Source organism: Lepus europaeus, chromosome 10, assembly GCF_033115175.1.
Source record: "Lepus europaeus isolate LE1 chromosome 10, mLepTim1.pri, whole genome shotgun sequence".
Taxonomy (NCBI): Eukaryota; Metazoa; Chordata; class Mammalia; order Lagomorpha; family Leporidae; genus Lepus; species Lepus europaeus.
The window spans coordinates 101,505,175-101,520,824 of NC_084836.1; the positions used below are offsets into that span (position 1 = coordinate 101,505,175).

The window sequence follows — 15,650 nt, forward strand, 5'->3', positions numbered from 1 at the left end:
AGGGCAGAGTAGGGGAAGTTACCTGCTCACAAAAGTAGTCAAGGCAGATTCTGAACCTTTGCAGTAAAAGTCCAGTGCCAATGGTATTAGCCCCTAATCAGCTTCAGAGATGCTCCTGGGTGAATACAGAGTGGAAAGGCATTCCACGCGGAGGGGACAGCATTTGCAAAGATAGGGCCAGTAAGTTAAGCTAGTCCATCACTCAGTTTCTCTTGAGTTTTGGTTTACTCACCTCTAAAATAGGGACAGCAGTATTTGTCAGGCTGCTCATGCGAACTCAGTGGGCTGATGCGTGTAAAGCACTCTTCACAATGCCTGGATCACAAACTGTCCACAGTGTTAATTAGTATCATCATTGTTTGCTATTTCTCTTCCAGTTCGCCCACCTCTACAGAGCAGGGGTCCAAGGAGACTACATTTCCCAGCCTGCCACCTCGCCCTCTGACCCCAGCGAGACCAAAAAAGACGCGCCGCCAAGCGCCCCAAGCCGGAAGACTATAGTCTCCCGGCATGCAGCGCGCCCCTTTCCATTAGAATTGAGGCGCGACCGGCGCGTCGCCCGCTGGGAGTTGTAGTCAGCGGCGCGTTGCCCTGACGCCGGCCTGGCCGGGCGTGGGGGCCTGTGGGAGGTGGTGCGGCTGGGCCCAGCTGCGGGGCGGAGGCAGAGGCGAGGCCTGCGGCGGCAGGAGCGGCCGGGGCCGGGAGCGGGCGCCGGATCTGAGCCGAGCCGGAGCGGGCGGCGAAGGCCGGCGCGGCGAGCAGCAACCATGTCGGTGTTTGGGAAACTGTTCGGGGCTGGAGGGGGTAAGGCCGGCAAGGGCGGCCCGACCCCCCAGGAGGCCATCCAGCGGCTGCGGGACACGGAGGAGATGCTAAGCAAGAAGCAGGAGTTCCTGGAGAAGAAAATCGAGCAGGAGCTGACGGCTGCCAAGAAGCACGGCACCAAAAACAAGCGCGGTGAGGCCGCCCTGCCCTTCCAGACCCCCCGCAGGCTCTCCTCGGACTCCCAGGGCCGGACTTCACTTTGGTCCGGCTCGCCTCGGGGTCTGCGCGGACCCTGGAGCCCTCCCCCGTCTGGCCCCCTTCCCGGGGACGGGACCCCTCCCCAGCTGTCTCCGGGGCCCTGGACTGAGGACCGCCGGTCTCCCCCTGTCCCCTCACTCTGCCAGGCCCCTGCACACCCTGGGCTCGCAGCGGTCTCCTCCGCCCTCACTCTTTTCCTTTCTCTTCCGCCTTTGCCCCTTGCCTGTGGCCTCGCCCTCCTTCCCAGCCGCGGCCACGGCGGCCGTCTGTCTGGTTTCTGCCTCCCAGCCTCCTGGTCCCACCCCGTCCTCTCCGACCCCTCCGTGGAGTCCTGGGAGCTGCCCCTGGCCTGTCCCCGTCGCCCGACTCCGAATTCTCGGGACGCTTCCTCGATGGGGAGAGGAGAGCCCCCTGACTCCCGCGCCGAGGGAACTTGAGCAAGTTAGTTTCCCCCACCGATCAGCCAGGGATTCGTCCTCCATGAGGCCCGAGGTGTCTCGGCTCTGATTCGCTTCTTGTTGCCTCACGTCCTGGTCTTCGGAGAGTTTCCCGTGGCGCAAGCCTTCACCTGGTGACTCACCGCTTCCCCGTCCCTCCCAGCCCGAATCGCGGGCTCCATGCCTCCGTGGGCTGGACCCCTCCCCTGTCTCCGCTGCTGGGGCAGGGTCGGCTTACTTCGCTTGCTGTTGGCTTTCTGGGCAAGTGAGATGACTGTGAAAATGCTTCGACAACTGTATAGGGCAACACTTTAGGAATGTTTGGTTTTTCTTGTTGTAGCTGGTGAATCAGAGTGACAGCTCTGTCCCCTGAGAGGGGGACAAAGGTGACGGGGATTTAGGAGCCACACAAATCGGTGATTGACTCAGAAGTGTGCTAGTGACTAGCTGTGTGACCTTGAGCTAGTTAATTTACCCTTCTGGAAGGAAGAACTTGGATTTGCAGGTTCCGGCACACAGTAGGGGTTGCATGGATGCTGTCTTCAAAGTAGTCTAGCCTGAGGATGCCCCTCTGGGAATTCTCTGAAAGCCAGATGCGTGCAGAGGGGGTGAGCAAAAGAGCACTTCCACCCTAAGGGGGTAGAAGTCAGAAACAGGGAAATAAAAGAAAATCTTGACTAGTGGTACTGCGTTCTAAACAAGAAGGAAGTTGAGCTGCTAGGGAGTGGTGGGCTGGGAGGGGGTGCCACCTCAGATGGAGTGGTCAGGGGACACGGCTTTGGAAGGCTGAAGTTCGGACTGAGCCTTGAGAGGGTACCAACTCTGGGAAAATCTGGGGCAGGGGTCTTCCAGGCAGGGAGACCAGCAGGGGGAGAGCCCCAGAGGGCAGCCGGTTTTAGGAATAGAAAGAAGATGCCAGTGTGTGGAATGTAGTGATTAAAGAAGAGTGGTATGAAATAAGGGAGGTGGGGGTGGACCTTGAACTTCCTGGTAGAGTTTGGATTTTATTCCAGGTGGATGGAAGGCTGTTGGAGGGTGATGTGCTGGAATGTGTCCTAATCGTTGAGTTTTAAAAACATCATCTGGCTGCTCTTTGGAGAGTGGGAAGGGGTGAAGGTGGGAGCAGGGAGACCCGTAACGAGGCTGTATCCTCATCTGTTAGTGGCCTGGCCTCCAGCTGTAGCTCTGGAGATGGAGAGCAGGGTTGTTTTGCTGTCCCTGGCTATTTTTCTCTGACGGACTGTCTCACAAGGAGGATCGTCTTCACCAACGGTAATTAGAGCCGTTCTGACCAGTCTGCGTTTTGGCGCGTTCTCTGTGGCAGTGGAGGAGGGTGGCAGTTTACCTCCTTGTCTATCAGGAGGCCAGCTCTGTGGTCTCTTGGGCTGGAGCCAGCTTAGTTTCTGCAGTTTGGAAGGTGATTGAATTGGCTTGCGGGAGACTCGGAGGCTGCTGGCAGACAGTGGCGGAGCAGGCTCAGCTGTGATAACTTGGCTGCAAGCAGCCTATCTAGAGTTTGCTTGAGTGGGCAGGAGCTACTAGAACCTGTCCTTTTAAAAAAAAAATTTTTTTTTTTTTTAAATTTGTATTATTTATTTGAAAGGCAGAGAGAGGTAGAGGTTGAGACCAACAGAGATCTCCTATCCTCTGGGTCACTCCCTAAATGCTGGGATCGGGCAAAGCTGAAGCTAGGAGCTGGAAGTTAATCCAGATCTCCTGCATGGGTGGCAGGGACCTAGGTACTTGAGCCATCACCTGCTGGCTGCCAGGGTGCACACTAGCAGGAGGCTGGACCCGGAAGTGGAGCCAGGACTCGAACTCAGGCACTCCAGTGTGCGACACAGGCATCCCAAGCAAAGTCTTCACTGCTGTGGCCAACGCCTGGCCCCTGCATTTCTTTTTGCTGTGCTCTGGGAGACAGGTCTTACCTGCCCACTGCAACAGTGCTGTGAGGTTACCGCCACATACCACTCTTTTAGTCTTCCTGTTGACTCACCACTGTGCCGAGACCCTGAGCATCAGACATAAAAATATACTATGCCTGTCCTCCAGGAACTTGGGATTGGAAACATGGGATGGGGGGGGGGGGGATCCTCACCGTCAGAGCTGAAACCTGAGGGCGTGCCTGGGCCCAGGCTGAGGCCTGACTGTGTAGTGGGAGGTTTCTGTGAGGATGGTCAAGGTAAAGGAGACTTTGATGAGGAAGGGGAATGGGAAGTGGGTGAGCAAGGACTTTGGTGTGTTGGGGAGCAGTGAGAGTGCCTCTAGTTGGAGTCTGTGGAGCAGAACAGGATAGATAACACTGGAGGGTGGCCTTTGAACCTTTGGACCTTGACTTGGAGATGGTGAGGAGCCAATGACTGTCTTAAAGCAGAGTCACGGGGCTGGCATTGTGGCACAGCGGGTTAAGCTGTGGCCTGCAATGCTGGCGTCCCTTGTGGGCACAGTCCCTGCTGCTCCGCTTCTGATCCAGCTCCCTGCTAATGCGCCTGGGAAAGCAGCAGAAGATGACCAAGTACTTGCACCCATCGGGAAGACCCAGATGAAGCTCCTGGTTTCAGTCTGGCCTAGCCCCGGCTGTTGTGGCTGTTTGGGGAGTGAGCCAGCGGATAGAAGACCTCTCTCTCTCTGTAACTTTGCCTTTCAAATAGATAAATGACTCTTTTAAAATAAAAAGCAGTCATATCTCCTTGAGGTTTTTGAAAGAGCATTTCAGCAAAAATGAGTACAATTTCCTCCCCATTGAAAGGCAGAGAGAGAGAGAGAGAGGTTGATTTTCCATCTGCTGGTTCAGTGCTCAAATGCCTGGAACATTCAGGGCTGGGTCATGCTGAAGCTAGGAACCTGGAATTCAGTATGGATCTCCCGTGAGGGTGGCAGGGACCCAAGTACTTGAGCCATCACCTGCTGCCTTCTGGGGTGCGCATTAGCAGCAAGCTGGATCGGAAGCAGAGGCAGGACTTGAACCAGGCACTCTGATGATGGAATGTGGGTATGCCAAGTGGCATCTTAACCACTGTGCCATGTGTACATCCAAAGGGCTGAACACAGCAGTCTGGTAAGGGATAAGGCTATTATCTCATAGAGCTGGGTTTGAACTGTGACTACATTACTTACGAGCTATGTGTGTGGGTCATGTTATCCTGGTACTGTGGGCCTCAGATTCCTCTTTTTTTTTTTTTTTTTTTAAGATTTTATTTATTTGAGAGGTAGAGTTACAGACAGTGAGAGGGAGAAACAGAGAGAAAGGTCTTTCATCCACTGGTTCACTCTCCAAATTGCTGCAATGGCCAGAGCTGGGCCGATCTGAAGCCAGGAGCCAGGAGCTTCTTTCAGGTCTCCCACATGGATGCGGGGCCCAAGCACTTGATCCTCTTCTGCTTTCCCAGGACATAGCAGAGAGCTGGATCAGAAGTGGAGCAGCCGAGACTAGAACCGGCGCCCCTATGGGATGCGGGTGCCGCAGGCAGAGGATTAACCTACTGCGCCACAGTGCCAGCCCCTCAGATTCCTCCTTTACAAATGAGGTACCCGTATCTCCTTTATAGAATTAAAATACATTATACATGCAAAGCACAGGGTCAGCTATATGATAAGTGATTGATAAATGCTTGCCATTGTCATTGCAAGGAAACTTCAGGTGGGAACTAAGGGCTTGGAGTAGAAACATGGCGAACTGGAATAGAAATAATACATGCCAGAGAACGTTCAGAAGGAGAATCAAAAGACACATGGTGATTTATTGCAGTTGTGGGTGTGGGTAGGATGAATGAGAGAGAGTTGAGGATGATTCTCAAGTTTAGAGCTTGGGAGACCGAGTTGCCCGTGATGCCATTAACCAGGTTGAGAAACAGGAGAAGCAATGCTCCTGTGTTGTCCTGTGAAGTTTGTAAAACTCCCTTTTTGTTTGTCTCACAGAATCCACTGGGAGCTCCATGAGGCCAGATGGTGGTGTGTTCACTGCTGAGTCTCCGGCACCTAGTGTAGTACAGGGCACGTGGCTAATGCTCAGAAACTATGTATTGAATGAATAAACATAATTTTGTCGATACATTCTGTTATTCCATTTTACAAAGAGGAAAATGAGGATCAAGAGAGATATAACTCAATTCAGAGACCAGTTCTTCTGGTAGCTGTGGGCACCTTGTGCTCTGTTTACTCCCATAATGGCCAAAGGCGTCATCATGACCTTTGTCATCACTTAGCTCATTAAACGCCTACCTGTGCAAGGTGTGGTACTGAGTGGGGGAAAAAAGGAAGTGAGACAGGACCAGGCTCTGTGGATGCTATCTTTACAGCACAGCACATTGGAAAGATGATAAATTGCCCTTTGAAACAAATCTTGGAACCTTGAGTGAGATGATTTGCGGTATGTAGGTGTGTCCAGACAGTGGTTTCAGTTAGGGGCATAGAGCAAAATTTTCGTTGCATATTTTTGCCAAATGTATTTTCCTTCTCTTTATTCATGTATTCATTCCTCACACATGTGCCAGGCTCTTCTGTGTGCTAGGTCCCAAGCTCGGTGTTGAGAACACAGAGATGGTCTCTTCCCTCCAAGGGACTTAAATATCACCCATTGTGAAATAATATTCCTCTCACATGGCTATGGCAAGGGTCAGCTAAGATAATATAACAAAGAGTGTCGCACATTGTGGATATTGAATATTATCCTTTTTTTCTTTTCTGATAAAGTGATTGTTGATCAAGTTTCTTTGGTTTAATTGTCAAGCTGGCTGAGAACCAGGGCTGCATTCTCGGTGAACTGACAAGAGTCATCCTAACTTAGGTCTTTTTTGGTACCTTTCCAAACAGTGGTTTTCTCCCTAAGAAAATCAAATATCAAAGATTTTTTAAAAAAAGATTTATTTATATGAAAGGTAGAGTGACAGAAGGAAAGAGATGGAGAGACAGAAAAAGACAGATCTTCCATCCGCTGGTTAACTTCCCAAATGCCTGCAACAGCCAGGGCTGGGCTGGGCCAAAGCCAGGAACCCAGTATTCCATCCGGGGACTCAGGTACTTGGACCATCCTCTGCTGCCTCCCAGGCTCATTAGCAGGGAGCTGGGTCTGAAGCAGAGGTGGGCCTCCATTCCAGGCACTCCAGTATAGGATGAGGGTGTCCCAAGAGCTGGCTTAACCTGCTGTGCCGCAGTGCCCACCCTGATTCTTTTCAAGACATGCTAGCTAGTTAAGGAAATACCTACTGTAGGTGGTTAAGATTTCTCTCTTTTATTCCAGTTTTACTAAAGATGAAAACACTTTGTAGACCGAATCATATTTTAGTTTAACCAGAGAATTGTATTACCTTGGGAAATGGAGTCTGGTATCTTAAACGCTCTACACTGGTGCATTTCTGTGGATTTATGGATGCAAATCAATTCATTTACAGGTTAATTTAGGTTCAGCTGAGAATGTCTGTTGGATGCAGAGAAGCCAGGAGCTCCTGGGAAATATATCTTCATTAAGTGCTGCTCATTGCTGGAGCCAGGGTGGTGCTCTCATGTTTAATAAAGTCACTGTAAGACGTTAGTATGTGGGAAGACATCTTAATAAGTTAAATTTATAGTGAATGTGGCCTTTTCACTCTCTGGAATTCAGATAAAGCACAACATCTTAATGGTGCCTGTACCAGCAGGATCTCCTATCCCAGAGGCCCAGGGATGGCAAACCTGAAGTTCACCCAGGGAACCGAGCAGTGGGAAGTTCCCTTGGTGATGATTAAGTTTCTTGTTCAAAGGAATGGTCGGCCAGATTGGGTTTAGTTTATTTAAGACGGATGGAGTGCCAGAGAGGCCCTGTGTGTGGACTGGCCAAACATGCTGGCGCTTTTGACTCAAATGACAACTCTTTTCTTTGCCCCATTTGGCAGGGGGATTACATATTTTTAAGCGGCTGTCACTGTAGATTTGTGACGTGAGTTGAAATTCAAGATTTTGTTTGGCAGTTTCAATGTGAGGCCCTTAGAGTTCCCTGTTTTCCTGGGGGAAACCTAGAGTTGCTCGGCGTTGGGTTTGAGTGTGGGGAGCGAAGTCCCGGAGCACAGCCTGTGTGGGTGTGTGCCGGCCACTGATCTCTGAGGCAGAAGCCAGCTCTGATTTGCTTCCCGTGGTCCAGAGCCCCGGCCGGCATGGAGTCAGCCCACCGGGAGGAAGGGATGCAACTCTTTTGGGTGGAAGAGGTTTACGAAACCTTTCTCCTCTTACCCAAAATTGTTTTGTGTTGGGCTGTTGTCTTTAAAAGGCTGTGTGAGGCCGGCGCCGTGGCTTAACAGGCTAATCCTCCGCCTTGCGGCGCCGGCACACCAGGTTCTAGACCCGGTTGGGGCACCGGATTCTGTCCTGGTTGCCCCTCTTCCAGGCCAGCTCTCTGCTGTGGCCCAGGAGTACAGTGGAGGATGGCCCAAGTCCTTGGGCCCTGAACCCGCATGGAAGACCAGGAGAAGCACCTGGCTCCTGGCTTCGGATCAGCACGATGTGCCGGCCGCAGCGGCCATTGGAGGGTGAACCAACGGCAAAAAGGAAGACCTTTCTCTCTGTATCTGTCTCTCTCTCACTATCCACTCTGCCTGTCAAAAAAAAAAAAAAAAAAAAAAGGCTGTGTGAGGGAGGATATTCAAAACCCAGCAACTTCAGATGGATCACCTTGAACGTGGATGATTATATTTAGGAGGAGGACTTGAGCGCAGCAGCAGGAAGCAGCAGACCTAGCTGGACATGGCTGTGGTTGCTTTTAAGGTGTTTGCTCAAGTCGGCAGACGTTTACTGTCTTCCTTTAAGGCGGGAGGCAAAGGATTCTGTTTGCACCTTTACCATATAGTAGTTGCTTAGCTTCTTTTGACTTGTAGTTTCCCCGTCTGTTACAAAGGGACGGCCACCACTGCATAGGGTTCTTGTGAGGATGGTCCAAGTTGACGTGTGCAGAGTGCCCGTGCGCAGAGATGTGAACGTCCCCTTGCTCTACCACTTGTGGTGTTTGGCACCGTGAGGTTGTAAGGAGAGATAAGACACCACCTTCTCCCCACAGGGCTCACAGAACAGTGAGGAAGACACACACAGGTACAAGATAGGATGAGAGGCAAACCGTAGTCAGTATGTGAGTGAGGTGTTAGAGAAAACGCACCAGGAAGAGATTAATTCCTCTCGGAGGTTGACCAGTTCATCTCACCCAGCCACCCGTCCGGTGCCCATATTCCCTTCATGGTACTCCTGCCAAGCGGTTAACCTCTGACTGAACTCCTCTGCTGACAGGAGTTGTGTTAGGGGCTCTGCCCTCTGCACTCCAGTCCTGTCTGTGGGCAGCTCTGTGAACTCACCTTTCTTTGGCATAAGTTCTGTCTTTCGGAGTGCAGCTACCTAGGGAAGCAGCCTGGGTTGGTGGAAGGAATGTGGGATTTGGGGTCAGTAGGCTGGGGGCAAGTCCCAGCTCTCATGCCAAACAGTTGTGAACTGGGAAACAGGTTCTAATTCTGCCTGTTGGGACCATGAAGAGCAGGTCTGATCCCCTTCAGCACAGATGGAGAAAGCTGGTGCTTAAGTCTCAAGCTTGCATGCATCGCTGTAAGGCCTGTCTTCCCTTTATTGGTGACATTGGTGACGGTTCTTTTTTTTTTTTTTTTTTTTTTTTCTTAAAGACTTATTTATTTGAAAGTCAGTTACACAGAGAGAAAGGGAGAGGGAGAGGGAGAGAGAGAGATGGGTCTTCCATCTGCTGGTTCACTTCCCCAGATGGCTGCAACAGCCGGAGCTATGCTGATCTGAAGCCAGGAGCTGGGAGCTTTTTCCTGGTCTCCCACATGGGTGCAGGGGCCCAAGGACTTGTGCCATCTTCCACTGCTTTCCCAGGCCACAGCAGGGAGCTGGATTGGAAGTGGAGCAGCTGGAACTCGTATTGGTGCCCATAGGGGATGCCAGCACTGCAGGCAATGGCTTTAGCCGCTGTGCCACAGCACCTGCCCTGCCTGCAGCTTCTGTTCCTTTCTTGTTACCCTCCATTGGTTGTGCTCTTATTCATCCGTGTTGCTCTTAAGGTGTGGAGTGGGCAGAGCTGAATACTCTGAATATTCCAGCCACGGCTGGAGCAACACACAGGTCCGAGCCATTTGTTGATAGTTAATTTGATTGTGTGCCCTTTAGTCCTGATAATTCCTGTGTGCCAGATTTTTTTCTTTAAGCAATAATATTTTCCTGTGGTCATTTCTTAGTAGAGGAATGAGCATCTAGGAACCCCTTACGTTCATTTGGGCCTTCTTAAAGAGTCTTAGCTGAAGGATTGAATGATTTAAGTTCTTAGCAAGAGCGTCTGGCTTGCTTGATTCTCCCATGGCTGGTATTTCTAGCTTGCCCTCCTCCCTCCTTACAGAGCAGAGCTTTCGGGGAGCTTATCGGAGGAGGGATTGAGGAAGGCTGTAAATCTCTTTGCTGTGGCTGGTTCAAAAGGCTAGTGGTGTGGACAGTGTGAAAGGTGTTGGATGTGGGCTCAGAAGACCTGAGCTTTTATTCCACCTTTGCCACTGCTGCTTTTGTGATCCTGGGCAAGCTCCCTCACATGTGTGAGTGTCAGTTTCATCAGCTACAAAGGCCGATTGTAGTATCTTCAGCCTTGCCACTCCAAGTGTGGTCACCTCTGGGAAACTTAGAAATACAGACTGCTAGGGACCAGCTCTGTAGCATAGCAGGTTAAGCTGCTGCCTGTGGTGCTGGCATTCCGTATTTGCACCGGTTCAAGTCCCAGTTGCTCCACTTCTGATCCATCTCTCTGCTAATGGCCTTGGAAAGCAGCAGAGGATGACCCAAGTGTTTGGTCCCTGCACCCATGTGGGAGACCAGGTTAAACTCCTGGTTCTTGGCTTTGGCCTGGCTCAGCCCTGGCTGTTGCAACCATTTGGAGAGTGAACTAGTGTATGGAAGATACCTCTCCCTCTCTGTAACTTTGCCTTTCAAAGAAATAAGTAAATCTTTAAAAAAAAAAAAAATGCAACTCTTAGGCTCCATCCTGACCTACTGAAGCAGAGCCTACCTTATTATGAGTTCCCCAAGTTGTCTCTATGCCCATTAAAGTTTGACAGATTTTGGAACAGATTTGGATATTGTGCAGTGTTTGAGGGCTCTGATGTTGAGATGCCAAATCTTTGTTCTTAATGCTTAGGCATTTGCATTTAATTTTACATGGTGTGTTTATTTATTTAAAATTTATTTATTTATTTGAAAAAGAAAGAGACAGATCTCCCATCCCATTGTTCACTCTCCAAATGCCTACAACACAGCTGGGACTGGACCAGGTTGAAGCCAGGAGTCAGGAATTCAATCTGGATCTCCCATGTGGGTACCAGGAACCCAGATATTTGGGCCGTCACCTTCTACAACCCATGATGCACGTCAGCAGGAAGCTGGAATGAAGAATGAAGTTGGGACTCGAACCCAGGCACCTTGATATGGGATATGGTATCCCAAGTGATGTAGTGGTGTCTTAACTGCTACACCAAATGCCTGCTCCAGGTGGTGCATTTTAAAAGAAGGTAGCGGGACAATTTTCCTAGTTCATGAATCCACTTGCCAAGTATTAACTTGAGCTGTGTGCCAGATACTGTCCTAGTTGCTGGGTAAATGCTGATGAAAGCAGGTCATTACCTTTTTTTTTTTTTTTAAAGATTTATTCACTCATTTGAAAGACAGAGTTACAGAGAGGCAGAGGCATATGTAGAGAGAGAGGTCTTCCATATGCTGGTTCACTCCCCAGATGGTCGCAATGGCCAAAGCTATGCCAATCCAAAGCCAGGAGCTTCTCCTGAATCTCTCACAGGGGTACAAGGGCACAAGGACTTGGGCCATCTTCTGCTGCTTCTCCAGGCCATAGCAGAGAGCTGAATCGGATGTGAGGCAGCCGGGATTGGAACCGGTGCCCATATGAGATGCCAGCACTGCAGGCGGTGGCTTTAACCACTACACCACAGCGCCAGCCCCACAGGTGATTACTTCTGAGGAGCCTACAGTGTAGTTAGAGTGGTAGACAACTGATAATCAGGGTACAATGTAATATGTTCTAGAAGCATATTCAGAATTCAGAGTATGTGCTATTCAGTAGAGGTAGTCAGAACAGACTTGTTGGAAAGCTGCAGTCTATATTTTATTGAATCATTATTTTGGAGAGTAATGGAATATAAGAGTGGAAAGAATGTAAAATATGTGAGTGCTTGGAACTTAGAATTAATAGGAAAAGTTTTTTGAGGAGAAAAGCCAGGAACATGGAAATACATTCAGTATTTTTTTTTTTTTAAGATTTATTTATTTACTTGAAAGCCAGAGTTACAGAGAGAAAAGAGAGGCAGAGAGAAGAGAGAGAGAAAGAGGTCTTCCATCTGCTGGTTCACTCCCCAACTGGCTGCAATGGCCAGAGCTGAGCTGATCCAAATCCCTCCCATGCGGGTGCAGGGGCCCAAGGACTTGGGCCATCTTCTACTGCTTTCTCAGGCACACTAGCAGGGAGCTGGATTGGAAGCAGAGCAGCCAGGCCCCCAATTGGTGCCCATGTGGAATGCTGGTGCTATAGGCAGTGGCTTTACCTATTACTCCACAGTGCCGGCCCCAATGCATGATTCTAAGGAGAGCTTAAAATAATGGCCTCGAACTTGAGAATCTGTGTTTGCAGAGCTTCTTGTCCTGAAGCACTTGGTCCTCTGACAAGAAGTATTATTATTATCTTGAGGTACGAGGCAGAGTGGCCTGGCCACACAAATGTCCCTGAAAGAGGCCCAGCTCCTCTCTGGTTCCGACATCCCAGGGTGAGGCTGTTTGTTTCTATCAGATGACTGTGGCAAAAGGAAAAATGTTGTTAAATTCAGTTCCTCTCAAATGGGCAGACATTTTGAGTGTTTGTTGTACAAGCTCACATGGAGGGACTGTATGGGCCACAGAGTTCTTACTGTCTGGGAGCTCCCAGTCTGGTGAGGGCTGGGGAGAGCAGACACATTGGTGTTCAGCCAAAGTCTGGCAGGAGAAGGAGGGAGGGAGCAGTGAATTCCAATGGGGATCCTCTGGGTCAGTGCCAGGGATGGGTGGGGTTTTGAACTGGGACTTGACAGATAAATGGGATTTGGGACAGAGGAAGGGGGGTAGGACCTTTCTGGGCAGAGAGAACTGTGGGAGCCAAGGTACAGAGATTAGCATGTGCTTGTGTGTCTCCAGGAGAAGGTGTGGGGGAGGGGCAGCCATGACCCAGGTAATTGAGGGTTGGAGCCTGACAAGGTAGTTTGCAATCTTCCTGAGAAGGCCCTGGCTGCCAGGTTGAAGAGTTTGTCTGAGGTTGAATTTAGTGAGGCACAAATGGCTGCTTTCTGTCTCTAGAGAGCAGCTGGCTGGGGACCAGCAGCCCTCTCTGCAGCCCCCATGTGAAGCCTAAGGGAGCGAGGCGGGGAGAGGGACTGCTCCCATGGAAGGGCAATGCTGTGGATCAAAACCCCTTCTTGTTACTTCTCCTGGCTCCCCCTTCTGCCCAGCACCTCCTGACAGCTGGGTAGAGGCAGAGCAGTGACTTTTCTCCACTCCAGGAGTATCTCAGGTCACACGCCAGAGGTGAGCAGGCAGTTCCTCCCTGTTTAAACTACCTTGACCCAGCCTCGTTTATTAATCCAGTCCACAGCTGCCTCATGTTGTGTGTTTCACTCCCTGCAGCCTGCCTGGCTCAATTAGTTCTGATCTTGGGGATTATTTAATCTTCCCTTCATGCTTAGCTGTGATTGGAGACAGCGCTAGTTACTTCTCTTGGGTGACTGTGTCCTGTTTCTGAGGCCATACATTTCAGGTTTATCCCAGACTGTGTGCTGACCCATTCCCCCAAATTTGAGAACTCCTCTCCCCCAGCTTCTGAGCTCCCAGCTTCCTGTTAGCTTTCCTCTCCCTGGGTGCTGCCTCCATCGCCCAGAATGGTCAAGCAGGGCCCTTGGGCTTTATGACAGTGTACACCCAGATTCTAGTTCTGATTCTGCCACTGGGTGCCTTTGGGTAAATGCCTGCTCTCACTGGGCCTTTGTTTTCTCAACACCACAGAAGGATGGACTAAATGAATGTGAAGATTCCTTTCTGCTCTAACACTCTGAGTCAACAAGTGCCATATCACGGTAACCCTCCAGAGAGCCAAGTGTTGCTCCAAGCAGCTTTGCTGCATAAAAATAGTAGCTCAGCATTTGTTTTGTCTGTTAACAGCTTGGGTACATCCCTGCTCATTGTAAAAGTGGAGGGCAGCCACAGGCTGTTTTGTCAAAGTTGCTGGACATTTTCCCATTTTGAGTCCCTGGTTCAGAGGCCAGAGCTGAATAATGGATTTTAGCTGCTCTCCTGAGCCTGTGCATGGAAGCAGCCTGGATGCCAGAGGGCATCTCTTCTGGCACCTAAGCCTCGTTCGGATCAGTAGCCTGCTTCAGCCATTGCTGTGGCTTTTTAGTGAATGAAGCATTTCTGCTGGACTGAGTACGCTCAAATCCTGCTGGCCTACAACCCAGCAGGGACCAGTTAGTTAAACGCACTGGGGTGCATCCTTATGGCAGGACTTGACTTCCTCAGTGACCCACCTTTGAGGGCATAGGATATAGGAGATTGTCTCCTCTGTAAGGAGAAGAAACACCAGGTTCTAAGGGCTGGCCTGACTTGAGTTATTTTAATCTGCCCTTTAGGATGGCTGTTTGTCGATCAGTGAGACTGGGAGTGCTGGGGAGAGCTGTGGCCTTTCTGCAGAGGTCTTGTGCTCAGGTCCCTATTCCACCAGCAGCAGCTGAGCCTCTTAGGAATATGGAACATGTTTACCCAGCTGGTTCTAAATTAGGGCCATTCAAACCTCAGCTCCCTACCAGGGCCCATTCAAACAGCCCTCCCTTTTCTTCTTTTTTCTTAAGCCTATATATGTTCAGTACATACACAATTTTTAATTAATTGTTTATTTGAAAGAGGCACTGGGCTGGGGGTGTTGTCTATTCTTTCATCTGCTGATTTGTACTCTAAATGCCCAAGGCTAGGTTAGACAGAGGCCAGGAGCCTAGAACTCAAGTCAGGACTCCTGTGTGAGTGGCAGGGACCCACCCAAGTACCTGAACCAACACCTGTGCCGCCTCCCAGGGTGCACATTAGCTGGAAGCTGGATTCAGGAGTGCATCTAAGTCTTGAATCTAGGCACGTCTGTAAGGGTGTGGGCATCCCAAGCTGCTGTGCCAAATGGCCTCCCTCTTGCTATTTTTTTTTTTTTAAGATTTATTTATTTGTTTGAAAAGCAGAGGCAGAGAGAGAGAGAGAGAGAGAGAGAGAGAGGTCTTCCATCTGCAGGTTCACTCCCCAAATGGCCTCAACAGCTGGAGCTGCGCTGATCCAAAGCCAGGAGCCAGGAACTTCTTCCAGGTCTCCCACTTGGGTTCAGGGGCCCAAAGACTTGGGCCATCTTCTACTGTTTTCCCAGGCCATAGAAGAGAGCTGGATCAGAAGTGGAGCAGCCAGGACTTGAACCTGCACCTATATGGGATTCTGGTACTGCAGGCGATAGCTTTATCCACTGTGCCACAGCGCTGGCCCCCACCTGTCTTGCTTTTATTAATTTTTACAGAACATTCCTGGGAGCATCCTAGCAGCTCTGGAAAATCACAACTTTAGAACTCATAGATAAGGAACTCCCAGGTCCAGAGACAGTAGGAGAACTGTTTTAAGTGACACAGCTCATTGTTGGCAAAGTTGGGACTGGATCCCATGCTCCTGTCTTCTCATTCCAGCGAGTTCTGCTGCCTCATTGCTTTCAGCAGATGTTGGTGTGGCATGACCCCAACCCTGCCAGAATGGTTTTGAAAACAAAGTTGCCAGCCGGCGCCGTGACTCAATAGGCTAATCCTCTGCCTTGTGGCGCTGGCACACCGGGTTCTAGTCCCGGTCGGGGTGCCGGATTCTGTCCTGGTTGCCCCTCTTCCAGGCCAGCTCTCTGCTGTGGCCAGGGAGTGCAGTGGAGGATGGCCCAAGTGCTTGGGCCCTGCACCTATGTGGGAGACCAGGAGAAGCACCTGGCTCCTGCCTTAGGATCAGCGTAGTGTGCCGGCTGCAGCAGCCATTGGAGGGTGAACCAACGGCAAAAGGAAGACCTTTCTCTCTGTCTCTCTCTCTCACTGTCCACTCTGCCTGTTAAAAAAAAAAAGAAAAGAAAAAGAAAAGAAAGTTGCCATGCAG

The 15,650-nt window shown here is 50.5% G+C and overlaps 1 protein-coding gene across 1 annotated transcript in view; it reads left to right on the forward strand.

The window, feature by feature from the left end:
• The first annotated feature begins 682 nt into the window (after window positions 1–682).
• CHMP4B (charged multivesicular body protein 4B) overlaps window positions 683–15,650 on the forward strand; it is a 53,274-nt gene continuing 38,306 nt past the window's right edge. Inside the window, exon 1 of the mRNA XM_062204048.1 lies at window positions 683–957. Coding sequence (XP_062060032.1) covers window positions 768–957 — 190 coding nt within the window. The 5' untranslated portion in view covers window positions 683–767. The remainder of the gene's footprint in view (window positions 958–15,650) is intronic.